Here is a 24,357-nt window from a genome sequence, read left to right as displayed (position 1 = left end):
ACATGTATTCATTTTAAATCTAAGTGGGTAGTTTATTAGAGTCAAGTTAGAGCACTGAGATGGATGGCTATTTTGTATAGTCTGTTAATACACTAGGGTACGTAAGGACTTTTCCCTTTTTTTTTTTTTTTTTTTTTTTTTTTCCCCAAGAAATTTTAAGCTTTGTTCTATTCACAACATTTCTACTCAAATGTTACATATATTTTGTAGCACAAAGTATATATTAGGAACAATGAAAATGGCAGAAATATTAATCAAAGTTCATTATTTCATTATAAATAATTTAAATTGTAAGGAAATTAGGAGACTTTGTAATTAAAAAAAAAAAAAAGAAAGAGAAAAAAAAAAAAAAGAGAGAGAGAGAGAGGGGGTAGAGAAGAAATGGCTGCGTTTTGTAGAGAGGTGAAGAAATCCTGTACAGACAGTCTGTGCCCAATTAGACAGTTTCTGTTTGTAGTAAGTGATGCTGTCCTTGGGGCCATAGAAGATAACATAGGTGACTGGACTGAGTTACAATCATTGGAGCAAACTTAATCCTCAGAGTGACTGCTTTAGGCTTAGTGCTCAAGGCCAAGTATCTAGCAATGAGTGCTGTAAGATATCAACTTGAAGAACTAAAACCAAACCAAAAAAAAACCAAAACCAAAAAACATTCAATTTGCCAAAATATGTTTGATTCAAGGAAGTTTTATAGAATGAATATAGGAATTTGAAATAAAAAATGAGTTATGCTGGGGCAGACATGACCCTGAGCAAAATGATTGTCTTGACATTAATAGTGCATGAGAAATTACAGCAAGAGTTGAGAAGGTTACAAACTAGGCAGATTAATGTTAACAGTAATATTATAATTTTTGTATTTTTTGTGCAATAACCTTCTATGTAACGTGATAAGTCATTTTATATGATTTTATGTGTATATATTCTACAGCTGCACTCCAATTCCGACAAAGGTGATGGATCAGTCAAATACATTCTTACTGGAGAAGGAGCGGGAACTATATTTATTATTGATGACACGACAGGAGATATTCATTCAACCAAAAGCCTAGATCGAGAGCAGAAGACACACTATGTGCTTCATGCCCAAGCTATTGATAGACGGACAAACAAGCCACTCGAGCCTGAATCTGAATTTATTATCAAAGTACAGGATATCAACGACAATGCACCAAAATTTACAGATGGACCATACATTGTTACTGTGCCAGAGATGTCTGAAATGGGTAAGGAAAATTGTTCTATTCAGCAATATTTTAACAAGAGAAAATGCCACATGATGTTTCACAAAGCTATACCACTTTGTTGTATTATTGACTGTATGTAAAAGAATATTACATTTAAGAACAGATGATAAGAAGACATGAAATGCAACCTTGTGTGTTACTAGGGAACTTTCATATGAAGAAAACAGTACACACATACGTGTTTACTGTAGAGGAGAGTCACTCTTATTCTCATGTGGTTTAAGAGATGTTCCACAGAACTCCTAGACAACCTGTAATTTTCATTCTAGAATCAAGATATATATCCTCATTCAACTACACTCTTATGTCTACAAAATTAACCAAATACAAAGGAACAGTAGCTTTCTACATTATTCTAGATAATGATCTCATGTTTCTTTACATCTGTTAAGATGCTACAAAGTGAACAGAAATGCAAAATAAGTACTGATCTTTGTTTTTTCCCAGTTAGAAGTGTAGTTCAGATATTCTTTGAGGAGCTGTATTATACCACCAATTTTCTTTATTTCTTGCTTCTCTGCTGTTGAAATTAGTTTATAACTTTGCTATCAATATCAAACATAACTTCACTTAAATCAAAAAGAAAAAGAATTCACCACACCAAAATAAACATAACATCATCACAGCACCGACAAGGTGGACATTTTACACACACACCACCCCTCGTCCCTTCACCACACTAACATATCACAGTTACTGCTTTCTTAAATTCTTCACAACTTGTACATTCCTAACAATCATCCTGCACGTATTTTTGCCCGTTACTTCTACCAACTATCATCCTTATCTCAAATTCCTCCAGCCCCACGTTGGGCGCCAAAAAAAGACTGTCGTGGTTCCGCTCGAGTGGGCAGCCGAGCTCCACCACAGCCGCTCTCTCACTCCCCCTCCTCAAAGAGGAATGGGGAGAAAATATGTGAAAAGGGCTCAAGGATTGAGATAAGGACGAGAAAATCATGCAATAATTATTGTAACGGGCAAAACAGACTCAGCATAAGGAGATAGTAAGATTTATTGCCTATTACTAACAAGCAAGAGAAGTGAGAAAACAAAGGAAAAAAAAACCAAAAAACAAAAGCACCTTCCCCCCATCCACCCTCTTCCACCTCCTCCCCCCGAGCGGCGCAGGGGAACGGGGGAATGGGGGTTATGGTCAGTCGACAGCACTTCTTTTTTGCCGCTCCTTCTCGGTCACTCTCGTCCCCTGTGCTGTGGGGTCCCACCCACGGGATGCAGTCCTTGATGAACTGATCCGGCGTGGGCTTCCCACAGGCAGCAGCTCTTTCAGAACTGCTCCAGATATGGGTCCGTACCACAGGGTCCATCCCTCAGGAGAAAACTGCTCCAACCTGGCTCCCCTACGGGCAGCAGCTCCTGCCGGGTCACCTGCTCCTGCGTGGGCTCCTCTCCACGGGCTACAGGTCCGGCCTGGAATCTGCTCCGGCAGGGGTCTTCCACAGGCGGCAGCCTCTGTCGGTGCAGGGCCACCTGCTCCACCGTGGTCTCCTCCACGGGCTGCAGCGTGGAACCCTGCTCCACCGTGGTACTCCATGGGCTGCAGGGGGACATCCTGTTTCACCATGGTCCTCACCACAGGCCGCAGGGGACTTCTGCTCCGGCGCCTGGAGCACCTCTCCCCCTCCCTCTACACTGACCTTGGCACCTGCAAGGCTGTTTTCTCACTCCCTTGACTCTCCCAGCTGCTGTCTGGCGCAGCGTTTTTTTCCCCTGTCTTAAATATGCTCTCACAGAGGCGCAAACAACATCGCTTATTGGCTCAGCTCTGGAAAACAATGGGGCCCTTCCCAAACATAGGGCAGCTTCTAGATCTTTCTCACAGAAACCACCCCTATGGCTCCCTGCTACCAAAACCTTGCCACGTAAACCCACTACAAACATATATAACTAATTCAGGATAGACAGGTGCAAACATGACTTTTGTTCTAGATACTTCTAAAGAAAGCTTAAATGTTATGCCTGGGCTTTGTGAAAAAAATAAATGCAGTCTACTGAAAAAAGACAGTATACTGCATTTATTAATGAATGGACAGTACAGATAGTTACCTCATGAACATCCCCCCCCACCCAATGTCTACATTTTCCTTATAAGAAACTAGCTCTAAGTCCAAAATGTGTCTAAATGTCGCAACTGAATATACATGTATATATATAACATATGATTTGCTCTTCTTTCCTTGCTGTTTGTTGAATAAGCATGTAAGAGGCTATAAACTTCTGCAGAGTAAAATTATAAAGTCAAAAGAGAAAAAGATCAAAATACATGTAGTTACTCAACTCTTATAACAATATTGGTCATATATTTGAAAATGAATGACTATTGTCAACTGAATCCTAATGTTTCGCAATCATTTGATCTCTGAATAGCAATGATGGCTCATATGAGTAGATCTGAATATAAGAGAAGTGTTTTGTTCCAGACTTGAGATTCATATGCAATATTTTGTTAATTTTGTTTTGGTTGAGAGAGTACCTTGTGTAACTTTCCAAGTGCTATAAGTGAAATTAATTTAAATTGGGAATTTGCATTTGATTGATCTTCTCTGGTACCACCTGACATACTTATGCTGAGCTCAGACATACGCGGCTATGTAATGAGGGGATTTTAATCTGTGTATGAAAGCAGCCCAGTTTCACAGTATGCAAAGAGCTAATTAGTGTGGAGAAACTAAACAGGTCAAAATCACAACATACGTTACACGTATGCGTAGTAAAACTAGTAAATTCCTCATCTACAGTTCTTTTCTTGCATATACAAGTGAACTTTGGCATATGAAATATTTGCAAATGTGTAATAAACATTCCAGTCCTGGAAAGACCAAAAGATATTACATTTTATTCCTAAACCATGGAGTTCAGAGTTGTGACAGTTTGGAAATAGACTGGGTTTTATATTAGTGGATTCTTTGTTGACCTAAGTGGCATTAAATTTTGGACAGAGATAAATTAGAGAAAATATTCTTTTCTATATAACGTGTAAAATCAGTGTGTATTGAATGGACTCAAGTTCACTAAATATCATGTACTAAAAGTATGTTAAAAATTTCCCTTCTCTTTCTTCCTGATTTTATTACTGCTTCTTTATTCTTTCTGTCACTGCCACTTCCCTGAAATGTGGGAGCAATTCTTTGTTCTTCTTCATAAAATGCCCTCTATATATGATGTTCCAAAAAATCTCTCTGCATCATAATTTTCTTAGTCTAATACTTCATTCTTCATAGTTACTTGTAGCACCTTTCTCCCTGTCCAGTCGTCTCCTCTCTTCCTGAGTTCTCCCACAGTGTGCGCTGTTTCAGATGTCCCTTTCCAGCCAGGAATAATTCTAAGCTTTTTCTTCCTACAGTCCCTCTTCCAAGAAGAATTCATGAAAGGAGAAACAGCTTTATTTGATCTCCTTTTATTTCCTTCCCTTTTCTTCTTTCATAGTAGCTCCCATAGTTCCCATAGTAGCTTTCAACTTCCCTTTTATGAATTTTCTTCTTTCAGCAGTCTGTTTCGTTCTGTTTTCCCCTTTCTTAAGTTTTCTTAGTCTTTAAAGAAGACCATTTTAATTAATTATTTCCTTCACTGTTTGTGGAAGACTTTTATTTCCTGAATAGGAGGAAAGAAAGTGGAAAGAAAATCAATGTTATCCTCAAAGTCAAGAGTAGCTAATACATTTTATTTGTTCATTAAATTTATAGAAGTTACCTTTTTCTGTCTGCTCCAAACTGGGAATTGCCACCTTGTCTTTGCTTGTAATTGTTATTTCCCCCTCCTCCCTCATTAATGTGTTTACTAATCTCTTCCAAGTCTTTATCAGAAGAATGATATTTGTTAACAATCTTCTTTGGTCAGTATCTAGCTAATAAATATTTTCAGGTTATTGACTAAATATGTTTTCATTCTCTTAAATTACTTGTGTCAGCTACTTGGTCAGTGTGCTCCGAAACCATAGCTTCCTCTCTAATTCTGACTTCCTTGATCTCATCTTTTGCTTCCCAGAGCAATAAACATGTAGGTCTCCATTTGTAGCTACACAGTGATGCTGGTGCACATTGCAGGATATGTTTTTAATGTAGAATTTCCTATTTTAACAATCTGAATGTAGTATTGCAAATACCATTTCCAAGAGAAATCTATGAAAGGACAGAAGGGCAGTATTTGTGTGGATAATGTCATAACACCAGAGTTATTTACGCACTATTACCTTCACAGGAAGTGGGATAGAGCTGCTAGTAAGAATACCGAGGATGTGTAGGAAGACTCTTCTGTTGTGTTTGATAATTTGCTGAGGCACAAAACTTTGCTTTTAGAGTTGCAGTTCATTTCAGTAGTACCTAAATTAGCTCTTATCGCATTTGTGTCTTGTCACACCACAGAGCGTCATGATGTAGATTTCATTTCCTTTATCAACTGTCTCCAATAACAGCATAACATAGTCTTCCCCTTTCTTAAGTTTCCTTCGTCCTTGTCTATTAAGAAAACCATTTTCATTAATTATTTCCTTCCTATTTTCTCGATAGGAGGACAGTGGAAAGGAGATCAATGCTATCCTCAAAGTCAAGAGCAGCAAATATTTTTTTTTTCTACTTGTTCATTCTATTTATAGAAGTTCTCTCTCTCTCTGTCTTCTCAAAAGGTAGCATTCTTATACAGTCATATTTCTGTAGTAGTCTGAATAAGACTACTACTGAATAAGAATTTCATTCTTATAGTCATATTTCTGTAGTAGTCTGAGTATTGGTATTACCCTTTTCCAAAGAAAAATTGTAATAGTTAGTCAGGGATGGCATTTTGGGTGATAAATCAGAGTGGATTAAGATAAACCAATTAAGTTTTAATGACAAGGTAGAGTATTAATGTATAGTAATATGTGTTTTATAAATGAAATATTTTACTGGTTATACCTGAGGTAAATCATTAAGCTATCCATTCCAGAAAGCTTTCTTGTGGTATGAATAAGACCAAGCTTTCATATCCTGCTGTACAGGCATTCTGCTGTAGGCATACATTATATTTTAATTTCAAATTTGTAATCATTCTTTTCTATTTACTGATTTTTGGTGTTTGTTGCATACTGAAAGCATGTTTTTACCTGCAGTCTCAGAAAGACTAATTCTATTTGGGCTTCAATAGGATATATTATTTCTGTGAAATAATTATTTATGTAAAAACGTAGATTCCTATGCCATTTTCAGTTGTTCTGTAATTAGCATGGGTTTTAACATTTACCTGTGTGAGTATACACTGTATGTATAGACTGTATGTATAGACTTACTTACCTATGTGAGTCTATACATAACCCAACTTCTTGTTATTTTATGAATTCCTTGGGAATAGTCACTGCTTTTAAAAAAAATCCTTCCAATTTTTAAAAGGTCTTTTAAAGAAAAAAGTTACGTTCAGTGTTACATTCTGTGTAACAGCATTTTTCCCAAGTGGCAAGTGGTATTTTTTATCTCTGTTATACTGCTTAGTTTCAGCATCAGGTTCACATCTGTCCTCAAGAATTTAGCTGGTATTTTTCCCACAAGTTGTACATTTCTCTAGTATTTTCTTGGTCTAATTCTAATAACTGTAGCGCCTTTAAGGTTTTTCATTTTGAAGTCACTGACAAGAAAGTACAGTCAAGTTTTGTTAAACTGTTTCCGAATATTAGATCACAGGGTTCACAGTTGCACAGAATGATCATAATTAAGCTCTATGTCCTATGCTGAAAGAGCTGAAAAAAAGCTACCTTAATTGAACCTCTTTCTTAAAGGCTGGCTGAAGATCCAATGTTTATATCTGTAATGATTTCTTCTGCCATGTAAAAATCTAATTGAGAGCTATGACTGTGCTCTGTTAAGGTTTATGAAAGAGTCATGATTACCTAAATGTAAAAGGAAATAGAAAGATTTCAACCTGTAAAAGCCTTTCATATCTGCTCATTTCTATATAGCTTAAAAATGGATGAAATATTGCATATTAACTTTTGTAGTGTTGGTCATGCATTAGAAGTGTATTTCCAATGCAACCTGCTTAGAAGACTAATAGAACCACTGGACTTTTCTGAACTTCTTTCCATAATTCCAAGTAACGTAAAGTAGCCATAATTTCAGATGATTTGGAAGACATTATTCATGGTGTTCATAAATATCATTTGTATGAGAAGTGCATATTTATCTTTCTGTGTTTTTTGATATTTTATTCTAAGAAAGATAGCTGACAAAATATTTTGTACAGTGAGGTCGTGACACTGGACTCCAAGTGTTCATTTTCTGGTGAAATCTCTATTTTCTAATGTAGAATGAAGCTAAAACATGTTATGTTTACTTGTTTCTGCTTTAAGACTAGTTTAGGAATTAGTTTAGTTAGGCAGGAATCCCTGTGTTCATTAAACTTCACCTTATTTTCACTTCTTTTACTTTTTCAATATTGATCCATTTGAGATTTTAACAGTAGAGCAAACTGCAGAAAGTCATGCATACAGATTTGCATTCTCAACAGACATGTTTTATTGAACTGCCTCATTAAACATTAAAAATTTGTCTTCCGAGAGACAGATTGAAGTATTTCCCTTCAGCTTTTCTTTGATATATAACTTTAAACATTTTTATTGTAAACATATTAAAAAAATAAAAACAAAAGAAGAGATTTTGAAATAAAACTACAGTTTGATTTCCCAGATGGAATGATCCCTATTCTTGATAACAGACAAATGGCAAAACTTACGGAATGGTTTTCAGAGCATACAGACATATTTTACAGCATAAAGCATTAGCTAAGAAAACAGAATTCCCAATATGTAATCTCTAAACTGTAGAGGGAAATCATGTGGAATGGTAGTGGTACTCTGAATAAGCAGAGTCTCCACTTTGGGGAAAAAAAGTCTTTTATATTGCCTAAGTGGAGTGTCAAAATGCTTTCATAGCAAAATTTTGAGTTTTCCTTGACAGGCACTTTCACAGTAGGTTAGTGAAGAAAGTGTGGAAGGTATGCCTCTGGGTCCAATGTTCGGATCTATTCTGAGGTCTCCAGGGAAATTAGATGCTTTTTTTTTTTTTTTTTTTTTTTTTTTTTGTATTACATTATTTTCTTCTGAATGTTTAACATTAAAAATAGCATAGTAGCTGCACTGTATACTTTTCCATCTAAAATCTTCATTACATAGAGCTCAACAGCAAAAATCCGTACTGTATCTGACTAGGGCTACTAATTGTGACTACATTTGGAGTCACGATTTTTATGTCATTTTGATGAACAGAGTGATGCTAACTTTGAAGGAGTTTTCATTTGAAAGGAAAAGGTACACTTAATACTTTTTTTTTTTTTTTTAGCAAGGCATTCTAACCCCCAGTTTCCACAAGCTAGGTTTTCTCTGTGCTTAGCAAATCAGACAACAGTTAGGCAAAAGGCCAGTATGGGTATATCCTACAAGATGCTGAGCATATTTGCATAATGGAGTGCTTTGTAAAGGTTTGGGGCCCCCAGCACAAGAAGGATGTGGACCTATTAGAATGGGTCCAGAGGAGGGCTACAAAAATGATCAGGGGGCTGGAGCACCTCACCTGTGAAGAAAGGCAGAGAGAGTTGGGGTTGTTCAGCCTGGAGAAGAGAAGGCTCTGGGGAAACCTCATTGTGGCCTTTCAGTACCTAAAGGGGACTTATAAAAAAGATGGAGAAGGACTCTTTACTCGGCTAGCCAGGAGAAGGGGAAATGGTCTTAAACTAAAAGAGGATAGTTTTAAAGTAGACATTAGAAGGAAATTCTTAACTGTAAGGGTAGTGAAGAACAGAAACATGTTGTCCAGAGAAGTTGTGGGCTCTTCATCTCTGGAGGTGTTCAAGGCTAGGCTGGATGGGGCCTTGGCCAACCTGATCTAGTGGGTGGCATCTCTGCCTATGGCAGAGGGGTTAGATTTAGATGATCTTTGAGGTCCCTTCCAACCCAAACCATTCTATGATTCTATGATTCTGTAATAATACAGTGAACTGCTTGCAGAATACAGTGAAAATGTTAAATGCCTGATTTGCTCCATTGCACTGAATGTGAGGGCTTGAGAGGTGGTGTTAGTGGTGGGGGTGAGTTAAAACTTGTGCATCTAATGTGTTCTTTCAGAAGAAAAGGGAACACTTTTCACTATTCAGTACCAAATTACTATTAGAAGGTGTTTCCTAGGAGAGACGTACAAAATGTATTAAAAACGCACTGTGGAGGATTTTAAGATATAATGGCATTCCATTTGTGTTAAAATAACCTGTCAGTTGCTTATATGAGATAGCTCCTTTCTTTAGCCCTGTTTCTTCGTCCTACACCAATGAGCAAGTACTCAGATTCAATCCCCTATTTTTATTTATTTTTTTTTTTAAATAAGGAGAGGAGAGAATAATGTCTTTGAAGAATGATAGTTCTGTGAAATCTTACTATTTCATGTATTTTCTTTCTGTGAAATAGAACCTGTTCTAACATTGCTAAGCCTACCTTGAATTTCTAGAATTCTGGGAAAAAGGACAAATGGGAACACAACCTGTAGGAAGAGTAGGCAGCTGCAGTGACTGTTGTTTCTGGAAGCAGGAAAATGTCTCTACAAAAAGGTATAAAAGTTGTCAGGTGCTCTAGTAACAAAGACTGATAGGTGACTATACCTGTACCTATCGGATAGGTATTTTTGGTGTTTTTGATTAAAAAGAATAAAATAAATCAGTAATGTGTTAATTTTTAAAGATTTTACAACATTCCAACATAAAGTAACAAGACATAAATAATACTAAAGCAACAAATTAATGTGGACAGAAATTCACCACTTAATACAACAACTGAGCTGCAGAAATACATCCTAACAGTATTTAAATAAGCTGTAAAATTGGGTGAAAAGAACTGATTTTCTGTTATTTGAAGTGACCTGTTGTTGCTTGCAAGAACTCCTGTGCTAAGTTGAGATAGCAAATCTCAAGTGTCCAAGTTAGAATGGCACAAATGAATGAATACTTTCTGAAAGAGTGAAAAATCTGTATCTGCAAAGATTTATGTGGTTGCTTTGCTATACTCAAAGTGAGATCTTATGATTTTAAGTATTTCTTTTCCCAGTGTGCCCTGGGAATTAACATAAAAATTATATTACATTATATAAACAGATAGTTCTGTGCAATGGAAACTGACCTATGAAGTTAAACAGCTGGAACTGTTTAACTTGGATCCAATAGCTCTACTGTAAGCATTTGGAAAGTGTTCTGGGAAGTCTTTTGGGATACTAGTGTTAGGAAGACTAGCTCTGGTCTGGTCTCTGAAACCAAATGCCTCTGCAGTCAGAGTAAATCAGATGGTCTGCTAGATCACATCTGGTTTAATTTCATCCAAAGGAATCTAGTTGTGATGCTCCAAAACTGTTCCATGAGGCAAATCAAAGTACAACGAGTGGCGAAGATCAAAAAATTCAAGTCCAAAGCATACTTCTACTCAGAACTGAAATGCAAAATTGAACACCCCTCAGTGGCTAATTTAGCTGAGAAGCCACTTTCAGAATAACAGGGGAGCAACCTGTGCTGTTATTTATTTCTCTTTTAACATCGGGCCAAAGGAGTCAGTTGAAAGCAGTATCTGTAGAAGAATAATCACAGGGGATGTATACTGAACCTTTATTAACTTTCCAATCTTTCATTTTCTGGTTTCTTATGTGCAATGTTAGAATAACAGAATCATAGAGTGGTTTGGGTTCAAAGGAACTTCAAAAACCATTTCATTCCACCACCACCACCCACTCTGCCCCCATCATGGGACACATCCCACTAGATCAGATTGCTCAAAGCCCCATCCAACCTGGTCTTGAACACTTCCAGGGATGGGGCATCCAGAGCTTCTCTGGGCAACCTGTTCCAGTGCCTCACCACTCTCTGAGTAAAGAATGTTGGGCCATAAAGATTCATCATCAAATGTCTTGAAAAGTGTAGCAAATTTAAAATCACTTATATTCATTCTATCTCTGCAATACTTCTGCATTTTATGTTCTACAATGTATAACTGATAAATTGATAGGTTATACCACTTAGTGGTCCACTTAGTGGTCTGTTAGAAATTGTGATTTTATTTTTTTAATAGTATTTGTTAGCAGCATACAAGTACCTGTTTTTTGAACTCCTTATCTTATCTTTTTTTTTTTTTTTTTCTTTAGATCTTTGATACCTTCTGATTTTTTGGTAACTTTTGCATCTTTTATTAATTTGGGGCATTTTTGGAAATTATTTTAAATATGAACTTCAACAGTAATTTGTAGTGTGAATGATAATCCTGAAATCTATAAATATGAGTTGTTCAGAAGTCTAAGTAATATCCATATTTGGGGTCTGTATGCACAAATATGTATGCTGTATAGTTACTATATATGTTTACATATATGTAAGTAAGTTAGTTTTACATATAGAGAGAGAAAGATTATTTTTTTTAGATGAGTATGGATCCTTAAAAATATGATAGGATCCTTAAAAATATGATAGGATAATAATACAGAGATCATTGATCTCTCAGTTTTAGAACATGAGGACTACAGAAATTTCAGAAATACATCTAAGAATATTCTATAAAAATTGAATCACCTAAATAGAATCTGCCATAAAATTGTATATATTATCAATTAACTTCTATTTTCCTGTATATACAGGTACATCTGTTCTACAGGTGACAGCCACAGATGCAGATGACCCTACATATGGAAACAGTGCCAGAGTAGTATACAGTATTCTTCAGGGACAGCCATATTTTTCTGTTGACCCTAAAACAGGTGGGTATTTTATATTCCTATCAGTATTATTTGGTTAATATGTTGCAGTTAATTGAGTCTGGTAGGTGGAATCCAATATACAAAATAGGCAGGTGAGTGGATTTTTTTTTTTTTTAATTCCTGTTATGTCCTTCTTTTGGCTTTCACATTATGAAATTTCAGAGTTGCGGTTTTACTGAGAACTAAAAGGAGCCAACGGTGTACTAGATTAATTCTGCATCATGCCATGATGTGAGCCATTCAGCCAAAGTGGAATAGCACTTTTTCATATTTTCAAACCTCTGTTTAGGAAGTGACTCAAGTGTGCCTAATACATAACAATTTTAAATGCTTTGTTTTGCCTGAGGGATAGGCTTAGGAGGATTATTGAATGTGTGCTTCAACATAATAAATTAATATAATTCTCATATTTATAAAACTTTTGTTTTTTCATTTTGCTGAAATCATATTCTCTGATTCAAGAAGTAGAATGAGCTAAAATATTTATGCTTAAACTCTATGCATCACCCTCTCCTGTCTTCCAAGAAGTGTAACTTATGTAGAAGGAATCAAAATTGGTTTCTTTAAAGAGAGAAGAAACCTCCTTTGGACTGGTAGTTAATATTTTTGGATTTTATGAAGACTGTTATCTTATTTATTAATATGATGGATTTATTTTTTTTAATATATATTTATAGTCCTAATATTGAGGAAATAAAACTTAACAAGTTTTTTTTTTTTCTTCATTTGAACTTTTAAACTGTTTTCTCTTTCCATATGAAACCTTTAATGCTGAGTTGAAAGAATCACATTCTTTATACTCATGTATCTATTGTGGTTCCTACACTGACCGTATGGAAGAAAATTATTTTTAAATTGTGCCGAATTCAGTGTAGTATAATAGTTTTCACTGTAATGTTTTTTTACAGTTAAGTGTCATTACTTGTGTTCGTTAATCTGTGTGGATTTTGGAGGCATGCACTTGCTTCAGTAGAAGAGAAATGCATTTTTACCACCTGAGCTGGCTTTGAGACTACACCTCCTTTGAATAGGAGGCTGGACTAGATGACCCCTAGATGTCTTTCTCAACCTAAATTATTCTATGAATTTTTGAACACATTAGGAAGGCCTAAGAGTGCAAAGCCTGACAAAGTAGTGTTGAAGGACTGTATAAACTGCTTGGAGGCAAACCTGTTGTAGTCCTGATCATGCCGTTTACTGGGAGTGACCACTGACACACACCTTACCTGGCTATGTGTGGATACAGTCTGGGAGACTGCTAGCTGACACAGGTTAACAGCATTCTGGAGTACATGTTGACAATTAAGAGGGAGAGTAAATCAGTGGTACAGTGCTCAAGCACTCTCTGCCTTTGTTTTATTTAGAAATACAACCCTGGGCTACATTTCTAATTTATGTTTTGTCACTCTGAGGCAATGGCCTATTTTTTTATTTGGTATAGTGTGGAACTTGTAGTCTGGAGCTGTTATTTAGTCAGTGAAGAACCATGATGGGTGTTTTCAGTACCAGGTCTATATCACAAAAGAAAGTAATATTGTTATATCTGCATCTATTTGTGTCTGTTATAAAGAAAGCAGATGGAAGTATATTTTCACTCCCAAAGCCTTAGGCCTTGACAGGGATTTAATAACATCTATGAACTTAAATTGTTTTAAATATGTGTACAGAATACGAAAATATTGTTGATTCTTTATTAGTATGCTTATATGGGGAAGGAATGAGGTAAGTAGACAGTGAAACAGTGAAATAAAAATGGAGTAAGCTTTTTGTTTTAAGTTGTCTTTTCATAATTCCAGAATAGCACTTAATTTAATTTGGTGTGAAGAAATGGGAAGTAGAATATTGGAAATTATTGGAAAATCTTGAATAATAGAGTGTTTCACTATGAAATGTGAAAGGCTGCACATACAGACTGGGCGATGAGACGCTGGAGAGCAGCCTAGAAGAGAGGGATCTGGGGGTCGTGGTAGACAGCAAGTTGAATATGAGCCAGCGGTGTGCCCTGGAAGCCAGGAGGGCCAACCGTGTCCTGGGGTGCATCAAGCACGGCATCGCTAGTAGGTCAAGGGAGGTGATTGTCCCGCTCTACTCTGCGCTGGTGCGGCCTCACCTCGAGTACTGTGTGCAGTTCTGGGCACCACAGTATAAAAAGGACATGAAACTGTTGGAGAGTGTCCAGAGGAGGGCTACGAAGATGGCGAAAGGCCTGGAGGGGAAGACGTACGAAGAACGGCTGAGGTCACTGGGCCTGTTCAGCCTGGAGAAGAGGAGGCTGAGGGGAGACCTCATCACAGTCTACAACTTCCTCGTAAGGGGGTGTCGAGAGGCAGGAGACCTTTTCTCCATTAACACCAGTGACAGGACCCGCGGGAACGGGGTTAAGCTGAGGCAGGGGAAATTTAGGCTTGACATCAGGAGGGGGTTCTTCACAGAGAGGGTGGTTGCACACTGGAACAGGCTCCCCAGGGAAGTGGTCACTGCACCGAGCCTGTCTGAATTTAAGAAGAGATTGGACTGTGCACTTAGTCACATGGTCTGAACTTTTGGGTAGACCTGTGCGGTGTCAAGAGTTGGACTTGATGATCCTTAAGGGTCCCTTCTAACTCAGGATATTCTATGATTCTATGAAATTTTGTGTTGAATTTCTGGGTTTAAAACACTAATTTTCGAAATGCATCACTTCTGAATCTGCAAGCATTTCTGTGACCTATTTTTCAACAGTTTGAATTGTTCAATTTCATCTTAATTATTTTTTCTCCAAAAATTTTTTGAATTTACAGCGGCATTCACAAGCTTCCCTTACAAGAAAGAAGTAGAAGGGCCGTAGCAAGGAAAAAGTGAGAAGGTGAAAGGTTTCAACATTTGTGATTGAATGTAACTTTTGAGAAGTCTAAGGATCTCTTGTAGCTGTTGGTAAAGCTTCTTGGAGCTATCAGATACAGACATTAAGCTGTTCATGGCTGTAGTGTAAATGCTAATCTTAAGTTTTCTGCCTCTAATTTAGTGCTTCTTCAGATTGGTTCTGAACAACTTACTATTCAGAGACTTTAGAATTATAGATTTTTATTAGCTTGGTTTAAAATGGCTTAAATAGGGTGGATATTTGAGAATTCATGCATCTAAAATATAATACTTGGCCACCTCAAGAATAATAACTTTAGAGCTGTGTTGTTGGCAAAAGAACATCGTTGTTGGCTTATCTGATAAAAGGCTTGTTTTAGCTCACACAAAGGAGCGCAGAGATGCAGCACACAGGGAGCAACCCCCAGGTAATTCCCCATCTGGGTAATCAATACTGGGCTGAGCCTTAGCCCTATAGTCCAGGGGTGAAACCCATCATGAGGAGTCAGCAACAGGAGAGGCTGAGGGACCTACTACCTACAGGGTGTGGGACATGTTATAGGATGCAGGGAAGAGCATCATGGTATTGCACTAGACTTATTCTGGAATGTTTAGAGGAAGGACCACTGGAAGAGAAATGGAGGGGCTGAGACAGATGAGGGAGGAAAAAGCAAGGGAAAATAATGGCGTAAGGGGACAAAGGGGACCGGTCGTGTGTAAACAGGCTCCTGCTCAGTACTGTTGTCTGTTTGTATCCTGTGCTTGATCAGTGCAGTCTGTCCTGTATGTTATTATGCTGTCTTTCTAACCATTTTCCTGGGTGAAGAGACTTTCTGTCTCTGTGCATGTGTGTGTGGAGGTTTAAATGCCAGCAACAGGAGCTGGACAGATGGGTCAGAGGGGCCCATGTGTCTGCGGTGCCAGCAAGTGGAGAGTGCAGAGCATGTGCATATTACATAGGTGTGTATGTCAGTGTGTTGTCACTGCTGAGCATCAAGCTAGACTGATCAGCAAGTAGGATAAGTAGCTTGGGTTCTGGATATTCACATGGCCCAAAGTCTGGGCCAGATGCCTGAGAAACCAGAGGGTTCAAGAGTTGGTTGTTGGAGGAGCCAAGAGGTCCAGACCAGCTACCAGAGTGACTGTAAGGTCTCCATGTTGACTGAGAGGCCTCTTTGCCTGGGGATCGAGGTACCACTTACTAGGTTAATGGGGTGTCTGAAGCTGGATATGTGTGGGTACCGGTTGAGCACGTTTGTGTTCCGCTTAAATAGGTCTTCATCCTGAGCAGGCAGGGAAGGAAACAGGATGAGGTTGTCCATCCCACTTGTGTTTTGGTGTTAAGTATTTCTGTCTGTGTGCCACCTGCTGTGTGTATGTTTAGCGTGTGTGTGTGTGCCTGTTGGGAGGACACACTGCCCCACTGCTGCTTCTTAATCATAGATTAAAATCAAGGAGTAGCAGAAGCCTTACCTCCATCAGGCTATCAGTTTTGGCAACTCCTAAGAATCATTAGGTTTTCAGGTGATCGGCTCTAGGGCTTGTAGTTTTATTCATTTTGTTTGTAGGCATTGGTGTGGTGGGAGAGAAACATGTTTAGCCTTGAATTGAATAATTATGGCTAATTATGAAGTGTGAGAAGAGTGTCAACCTCCCTCTGCTTTCTGTCTTCACAATAATATGAATAATGGCTTCAAAGATGCCTATAAGAAATGACCCATTCACTACTTCTCTAGTATGGTACTTGGTGGAGAGCACATGACAGGTAATATAGTCAGTGGGTGGACAGATGCCTTCAAATACAGAGATATTCCTCATGAGCACAAAATGAGCAAACCTTGAAAATCTTGACTTTCATTTTCAACTGTAACTGTTCTTCTTATTCATTTTTAACCTTCTTGGCAGAGTTCATGTGGGACTGGAATATCTGGTGGCATTATAATCTGTAGAGTGTTAATTTAAAGCATGCAAGTGTACACACATTTGTTTTGGGAAACAAGAAAAAAACTGTTGATAATCTATAACGTTATTCATAGGTATGATACTGATAAATACAAATACTTAGAACACAACATTGTTAATTGATGAAATATGCTAAAATGAATACAGAGGTAATAACTCTGGATTTAGTGGATTAACATCTGCCTCATTTCTTCATTTAAAGATAATATTTTATATTGGAGGAATTCCTTAGACTTTGCAGTACAATAAGAAAGAGTGTTCTTTGTATGCTTTAGTAGAATAGTCTGTTGTGGTATTCCTTTTAAGAATCTACTGTGCTAACTAGAGTAATCTTAAGGCACTTCATGACTCAATGTCTCTGCTGTACAGAGGAAACTATTAGGTAGTAAAATTGTTTCAGAAATCAAATTGTGCAGCTTACTTGAAGAAGCATCCCTATTTCTGACATAAAAAGGAAAGAATAATAAATTGTACTCCTTTTAGTTGAAATATCTGTCTTGGTGACATCTGTTTAAAATAAACATGTTTATTGGGGTTAATGATGCCATGCTGATATGCAAGTTGGTACATATTAGAGTGCTAACTGAAACTGGAGATTCCTGTGTTTAGCAATCTCTTTGCTTCATGCTGAGAATCTCCAATATTATTTTAATGGCCTTATGGCCATTAGTATCATACATAAACTGAATGCCTATGATGTAAAGGAGTATTTCGTGATGTTTCCCTAACTCCCAAAACTCCTAAGATAGCAGTTAATGCCCAAGTTCCTACAGTGGTCTGAAAGTAAACTTAACCTCTTCTATCACAGTTTTTACACATAGGCTCTTAAAATGTTGTTGCTCAGTAACTAAATTTATAAAAAAAATAGTAAGGGCAATTGCATTAATCATAAAATTTTGCTCATACACATTCTGTTTGTTAGGCAAGTAGATTAGCTATAGAGAAAATTCAAAATCTCACTTGAACTTGCATTGCAAGCCATTTTTTTTATAGCTGCTAGTAAAGACTCCAACTTAATTAAATGCGATTGGTTCCTGCTTAGTATCAAGATGAGGTCACAGTGGAGAATCATGCTGAAATTTGAGTTCCTTTTATTAGCTCTGTATCTTGCTAAATGTGTGTAATTAACTTTAAAATGAATTTATTTTTGTGCATGTATACCATACTTTTTATCTTGAAGTTGTAAGAACTGCATTTCATGCTCAAGTGTTCATGTGTTTATTTTCCTCCAAGGAATTTCTGAAATGATATTTCTAGTATATATCCTTACCAAAGCGTACCATTTGTTGTCAAGAAAATCACAGGAATTCAGGATCAAAATAGGAGTCTTACTTCTTTCTTCTAATTCTGTCAGGTACTGTGCAATACGCTTCTTAATTCCCAAAGGGACAGAAATAAATGCTTCATCTAAAAATATTGTCATGAACACTTACTTGAGGGTGTCAACTGGCAGCTAACAGCAGAGAGTAATATAAATATTGTAATGTCGTTTGGATTTGGATTTTAAGTACTAACAAGAGATCTGCCCCAAGGAGATTTTATGGTCTGCCTGCTGGAGCAAGGGTTTGAGGAGCAGAGGGAGATTGACCACTCTTCAGCTCATAACAGCAGTACCAATGTTCTGCCTCTGCACTTTCTTTATGGGTTACCACTATCTACCACCACTATCTCTTCCAACATCAATCATATAGTTAAAATGGAAGGAAAAGAGCCCTAAAAGCAAGGGCAAAAAGATTACCGGATGTTGTAACCTTGTTTTCCCTCTCCTAGGAGTCTCACTGTGTATTGGAGATTTATTTCAGAAATCAGGAAGAAACTCATCCTTGGTTGTTCTGCTGTTGTTTCTGTGCTTGTGACTTTTGTCATTCACTGTTCCAAACAACTAGTATGTGCATTTGTTCTCAACCACCAGTTATACTTCCCTCCCTCCCCTCCACCCCCTGCAAACAAAAAGAAAAGTTAAAAAATGAGGAATCAACACATGCTTCCACAACTCTGTAACTTCTAATTGTCAGTGTGGCAACTGTGTTCCTTTTGTTGGTAGACACTCTTTAAAAAAAAAAAAAAAATTATAGACTTTTATTTGTAAATACACAGATATATCTTTATACTTTCAACAAAATATAATGCCTGATGAAGTGCTGTGTTTGTTCAACCAGTTTTAAAGTCTTGATGTGAAACCAGTGAGATATACACAATCATATAGTCTAGAGTCTGTTGCTTTATCCTTCACAGTCTTTCTTATAGATGCAAAAAATTGCTATCTGCTCTCCATTACCAGGTTTTGCTTTTACATGTATATTCTATGGGCCGTTGTAAAAGGTTCCCTGATGTTTATGTTTATTAAGCTTGCTTTTCCATATTTCTAGACTTTCACGTCTTTTTAGATATACTGAGGAGAATAGCCTGCTGGTTTTTTTTTGTTTGTTTGTTTCTTTCTTTCTTTCTTTCCCTGAAGGTCTAAACTACTATGCTGTATCTATTACAAAAGATAATGATATTGGTGTGAGAAAAGAGTTTCATTGTAAGTATCTATTACATGTCTTTTTTTTTTTTTTCCTTTTTTTTTTTTTTTTCCTGAAAATGATTAATTGTATGAACAGGTATTTCTCTCCATGTCTTCAAACTTTTCAGAAGAGATAATATGCACCATTACTCCTTTGTTTTTAGACAAGGAAAGCTAATATCCCATCCAAACAAAGTGTGGAAATTGCATGTGTGATAGACTGTGTTCAACTTGAGGGAACAGGAATGAGTAAGATTTCACCCTAAAACCACATACATTAGTGTAATTTTTAGCTCAACTGGGATGAGAGTCAGGAGACTGACTCAGAAGATTAATGCACTACACTATCTTTAAAGACTGTGCCCAAGGACCAGTCCACGTGCTAGCAATACATTACAGATCACTGTAATGCTGTGGAACTAAGCAATGACTTTACTGCCTTTAATTGTGTTATTAGGTGTCCTTCTTCTAGACAGTGGCATCCTAGTGGTATCTCTAATTCTACAAGAAAGAATTACTGGGACATTGAGTCTTCTTCCCCCTCCTTCTTCTCCCCCTTATTTTTTTTTGGCTGAAGGACTGAAATGAAGATTTAGAACAAAGCATTGAGATGCCTTATTCTCTGCTCATGATCCACACTCCCTTTCCCAATTCAATTTTCCCTTCCACAAGTTATTGTGGGTATTGGTATTATTGGGGATGATAATTTCAGAAATTAAGTTAAAGGGTGGCAATGAGATTCTGCAGTGGCAATGAAAACGGGAGGGAGCAATATTGAAGTACTATTCCAGAAGCTGCTGGTTTGGTAATGCTAAAATATCTGTGGTTGGAGACAAAGTGGTTACATATTTATTAAATGGCTGAACTTCTCTCCTCTCTCTCTCTCTCTCTCTCTCTCTCTTTTATTTTTATTTTTTTAAATATTATATTGTGTTAATAATGCTATTGCTTTTATAAGTTCATGAATAAGTTCACATTTTTATGTTTTTTATTTTGAGAAATTACATTTTATTCAACCTGGAGGCAATGAAAGACCAATGGTGCTACACTTGTGAAAAGGAAACAAGGCATTTGGAATTGATGGAGGATACTGTTCCTTTAGAAGTTGCATATAAATGCTGATTTTTAAAATGCACACAAGTCATAAAATCATAGAATCATAAAATGGCTTGGGTTGGAAGGGACCTCAAAGATCATCTAAATCCAACCCCTCTGCCATGGGCAGGGATGCCACTCACTAGATCAGGTTGGAAAAGGCCCCATCAAGCCTGGTCTTGAACACCTGCAGGGACGGGGCATCCACAACCTCTCTGTTCAATTGCTTCACCACCTTCAGAGTGAAGAATTTCCTCCTAATCTCTAATCTAAATCTATCCTCTTTTAGTTTAAGACCATTCCCCCTTGTCCTGATATAATCTGGTTAAGCAAATAGTTATTCTCCATCTTTTTTGTAAGTCCTCTTGGTACTGAAAGGCTGCAAAGAGGTCACACTGGAGCCTTCTCTTCTGTAGGCTGAACATCCCCAGTTCTCTCAGCCTGTCTTCACAGTAGAGGTGCTCCAGCCCCTTGATCATCTTCTTGGCCCTCCTCTGGACACGTTCTAACAAGGACTGAGCAGAAGGGGACAGTCACCTCCCTTGACCTGGTGGCTACTCCTCTTTTTATGCAGCCCAGGACGCAGTTGGCTTTCTGGGCTGCAAGAGCATAGTGCTGGTTCATGTCGAGCTTTTTGTCCACCAGAACCCTGAAGTCCTTTTCTGCAGGGCTACTCTCAGTAAGTTCTTCTCCCAGTACGTTCTTCTCCCAGACTCGTGTCTGGGATTGTCCTGGCTCAGGTGCAGCACCTTGGACTTGGACTTGTTGAACCTCATTAGGTTCATTTGGGCCCAATTCTCAAGCATGTCCAGGTCCCTTTGGATGGCATCCCTTCTGTTGTATCGACTGCACCACACAGCTTGGTGGTCCCATCCCACTGTCTATGTCATTGGTAAAGATATTAAACAATACCAATCCTAGGACAGACCCCTACGGTATACCACTCGTCACTACCCTCCACTTGGACATAGAGCCAATGATCACCACTCTCTGGGTGTGACCTTCAACTCCTTATCCACTGAATGGTCCATCCATCAAATCCATCTCTCTCCAGTTTGGGGACCAGGATGTCACCTGGGACTGTATCAAAGACCTTGCAGAAGTCTGGGTTGATGACATCGGTCAGTCTTCCTTTGTCAACTGATGTAGTCACTCTGTCGTAGAATGCCACCAGGTTGATGAGGCAGGATTTGTCCTTGGTAAAGCTGTTCTGGCTGTCTTGGATCACCTCATTGTCTTGCATATTCCTTGACATTGCTTCTAGGAGGATCTGTTCCATGATCTTGCCAGGCACAGAGGTGAGGGTCACCCGTCTGTAGTTCCTTGGGTCCTCCATTCTACTCTTTAAAAATGGGAGTGACTTAAAACCACAGCTACTCTCAGAATATAATTTATGCATAGTCATAGATCAGTAAGTATGTATCTGTTTTCCCATCAATCTTTGTATTTCAGAGCAATGCATGGATTTTCAGTTACAATCTGAATAAAAGTAGCTGATAACATCTTGTCTTGCAATAGACTATACAGAACAGCAAATCTAGTATAGAGATGATGCTTTTCCAAAGCTTATGTATAAAGACAATGCTTTTCAATAAATATTTTCCAGCAAATATAATTGAACTGCAGTAGAGATACTTCCTCCAAAAGGTGAACGGAAGCTTTATCAGCTCCATATCAATTGTCCCTCTACTTAAAAAAAAAAAAAATAATTGGAAGATTGGAGCAATTTTGCCCTAGTTTAAAATATGATAAAAAAATATGATAATAACAAATGTGACTTTTGAGAGACATCTATAATTCAGTTCTTATCTGAGTAGGAGGGGAAAGAGAAACCACCTCCACAGACCATCAACAAAAGTGTGATCTGTCTAGGAAATTTGACTTTATCAGCTGTATGTTAGTATTTGTCCTGTCAGTATTTAGTTGGCATCGTTCACAAAGTTGGTGTCTATATTAAGGGGGAACATAAAGCCTGACAATAGGATTTCCTGGTTTCCCTTATGTGGTGCCCATATTTTCTCATCTTGTCCCAGAGTACATTTCCAGCCCCTGCCATGCTCCATCCCTTGCCATCTTTGCCAAGCCCATCAGCAGCAACAGAAGCAGCCCAGTAAGCTTAAGAGTACAGGTAGACTCTGAACATAATAACCAGCAATTTTTCCTCATGTTTTGTAATTGTCACTATAATTTGCCATCATATTTGTAAATTTAAAGTTAGGATAGGCTGTAACTACATTTCCTGAGACTCTGTATCTTTGCTTTCAGAACAGGATACTCTTCAGTACTGTTTTCTTTTTATATATCTTTACTTACGGATATTTTCTTTCACTTAATCACTAAATGATAATAGAAGGTTTGTTTTTGTGTTTGTTTGTTTGTTTTTTCCCCTAAGGGTAAGATTGATCACCATTTGTCCATCGCTGTATCTGGAACTGGACTTTTTACATGACAAAGGCACAATTATGTTACCAAATCAAAGCTTTTATCTTCATTTGCTCTTTCCAAATTTCCATATAAACTTGCCATTCTGTTTGTCATGGTCTGGAGTGCACTAACACCCCCTAGCAGACCTAGGGCCACCAGCCCCTGCCCCACTGAGGCTGCATCAGGGCTGGGCTCCAGCTCCCCACAGCCCTGCCCTGCCCAGACATGGCTTCTGTCTAGCTGGGCCCACCCACAGGCTCACAGCGAAGCCTGGCCTCGGCCGGCTGGGGCCCCCAGTCCCGTGCTCCTGGCGTGCCGCCTGCGGGCCCTGCCTGGCCCACCCAGGGACATCCCACGCTCCTCATGCCTGGCCTCAGGGAGCCGCCAGCCACTTAAGTTTCTATGATATTTTTGCAAGTATCACTGTCAACAAAGGTCTATTTTCCTTCACATTTTGTAACGTGTGAACATCCCTCAGGCAAACAAAGGGGTTCAAATTCCCAGCCAGTACATAACTTATGTGGAAATTTAAACAATAGGTAGAGATTCTGCTATTGAAAGTCGTACAGGATTACAAGAGGAGTACATCATTAATTTTACCTCAGAAACATTCAATTTATGTCCTCAAGGAAGCCTTTTGTTTCTTCCTATACAGTTTTATCTTGTTTTTCTCTTAGTACACATTTCAGGATTAAAGGATGATATTATGAATAATATTTGTTGTTATGATTATGTATTAAAATATTCTGAAAATGCTTTTCCTCTTCCTTTTTCCTTAACTGGTCCATAAGACTATTGGTATTTTGGTTACATAGTATTGTGAGATAAAGCTTATGATATTTATAAGGAAGAAGTCAATTCCATCTGTAATATTAAGGAAGCTCTAAGAGTTGAAGCCTTCCTGGAACTCAGTAAACTGCTGCAGTCCCAGAAGAAGATCTAGCCATCAGGAGAACAGTCCTAAGGGAAGAGGGTAGATTAAATTACGTTTTGCTCTCTCACAAACTCTTCTTTCAAGAAATAAATTTTAGATCAATAGATTACATCTAAAAGTATTTGGGCAGAACATGCAGCAGTTCCATATATATATATAGCCATGATATGAGTTAGGCTTCACTTGAATGGAAGATGAAAATAAAATGAGGGACTTATCAAAGTCGTTTCTTCTTGAAGGATATCTCTTTATGATGAGATTTTCTGCAGGTTCTTGCGTTCAATATGAAATGGCAAGGACTGGTAACAAAATGCACGTCCTTTCCCTTAAATACATTTCTCAAGTCTTGTCTTTAATCCATTTTTAATCAGTTCTGACAAAAAGTTAATATGGCAGTGAAATGGGTTGTTCACTTGAGCCATAATATTCTGTAAAAGTAACTGGATCACTGAAAGAGCATACGGTATGTTTATTTCACTGATCTTTTATGTTTGTTTCAATGCAGTATTGTTCTGTTCTGTACAGAGGAAGCCTTTTTGCAAGTGGATGCCTTTATAGTGGATGCTAAATATCTAGCTTACTTTGTAGTTT

The 24,357-nt window shown here is 37.8% G+C and overlaps 1 protein-coding gene across 1 annotated transcript in view; it reads left to right on the top strand.

The window, feature by feature from the left end:
• CDH18 (cadherin 18) overlaps positions 1 to 24,357 on the top strand; it is a 293,987-nt gene that overhangs the window by 126,963 nt on the left and 142,667 nt on the right. Inside the window, exons 3-4 of the mRNA XM_082753298.1 lie at positions 932 to 1,226; positions 11,885 to 12,004. Of these exons, the coding sequence (XP_082609424.1) occupies positions 932 to 1,226; positions 11,885 to 12,004 (415 nt within the window). The remainder of the gene's footprint in view (positions 1 to 931; positions 1,227 to 11,884; positions 12,005 to 24,357) is intronic.

This window comes from Aythya marila (assembly GCF_965140915.1).
Source record: "Aythya marila genome assembly, chromosome: 2".
NCBI classification, from domain to species: Eukaryota; Metazoa; Chordata; class Aves; order Anseriformes; family Anatidae; genus Aythya; species Aythya marila.
The sequence above is the reverse complement of the archived record's forward strand: the minus strand, read 5'-3'. Positions and strand labels throughout refer to the sequence as shown.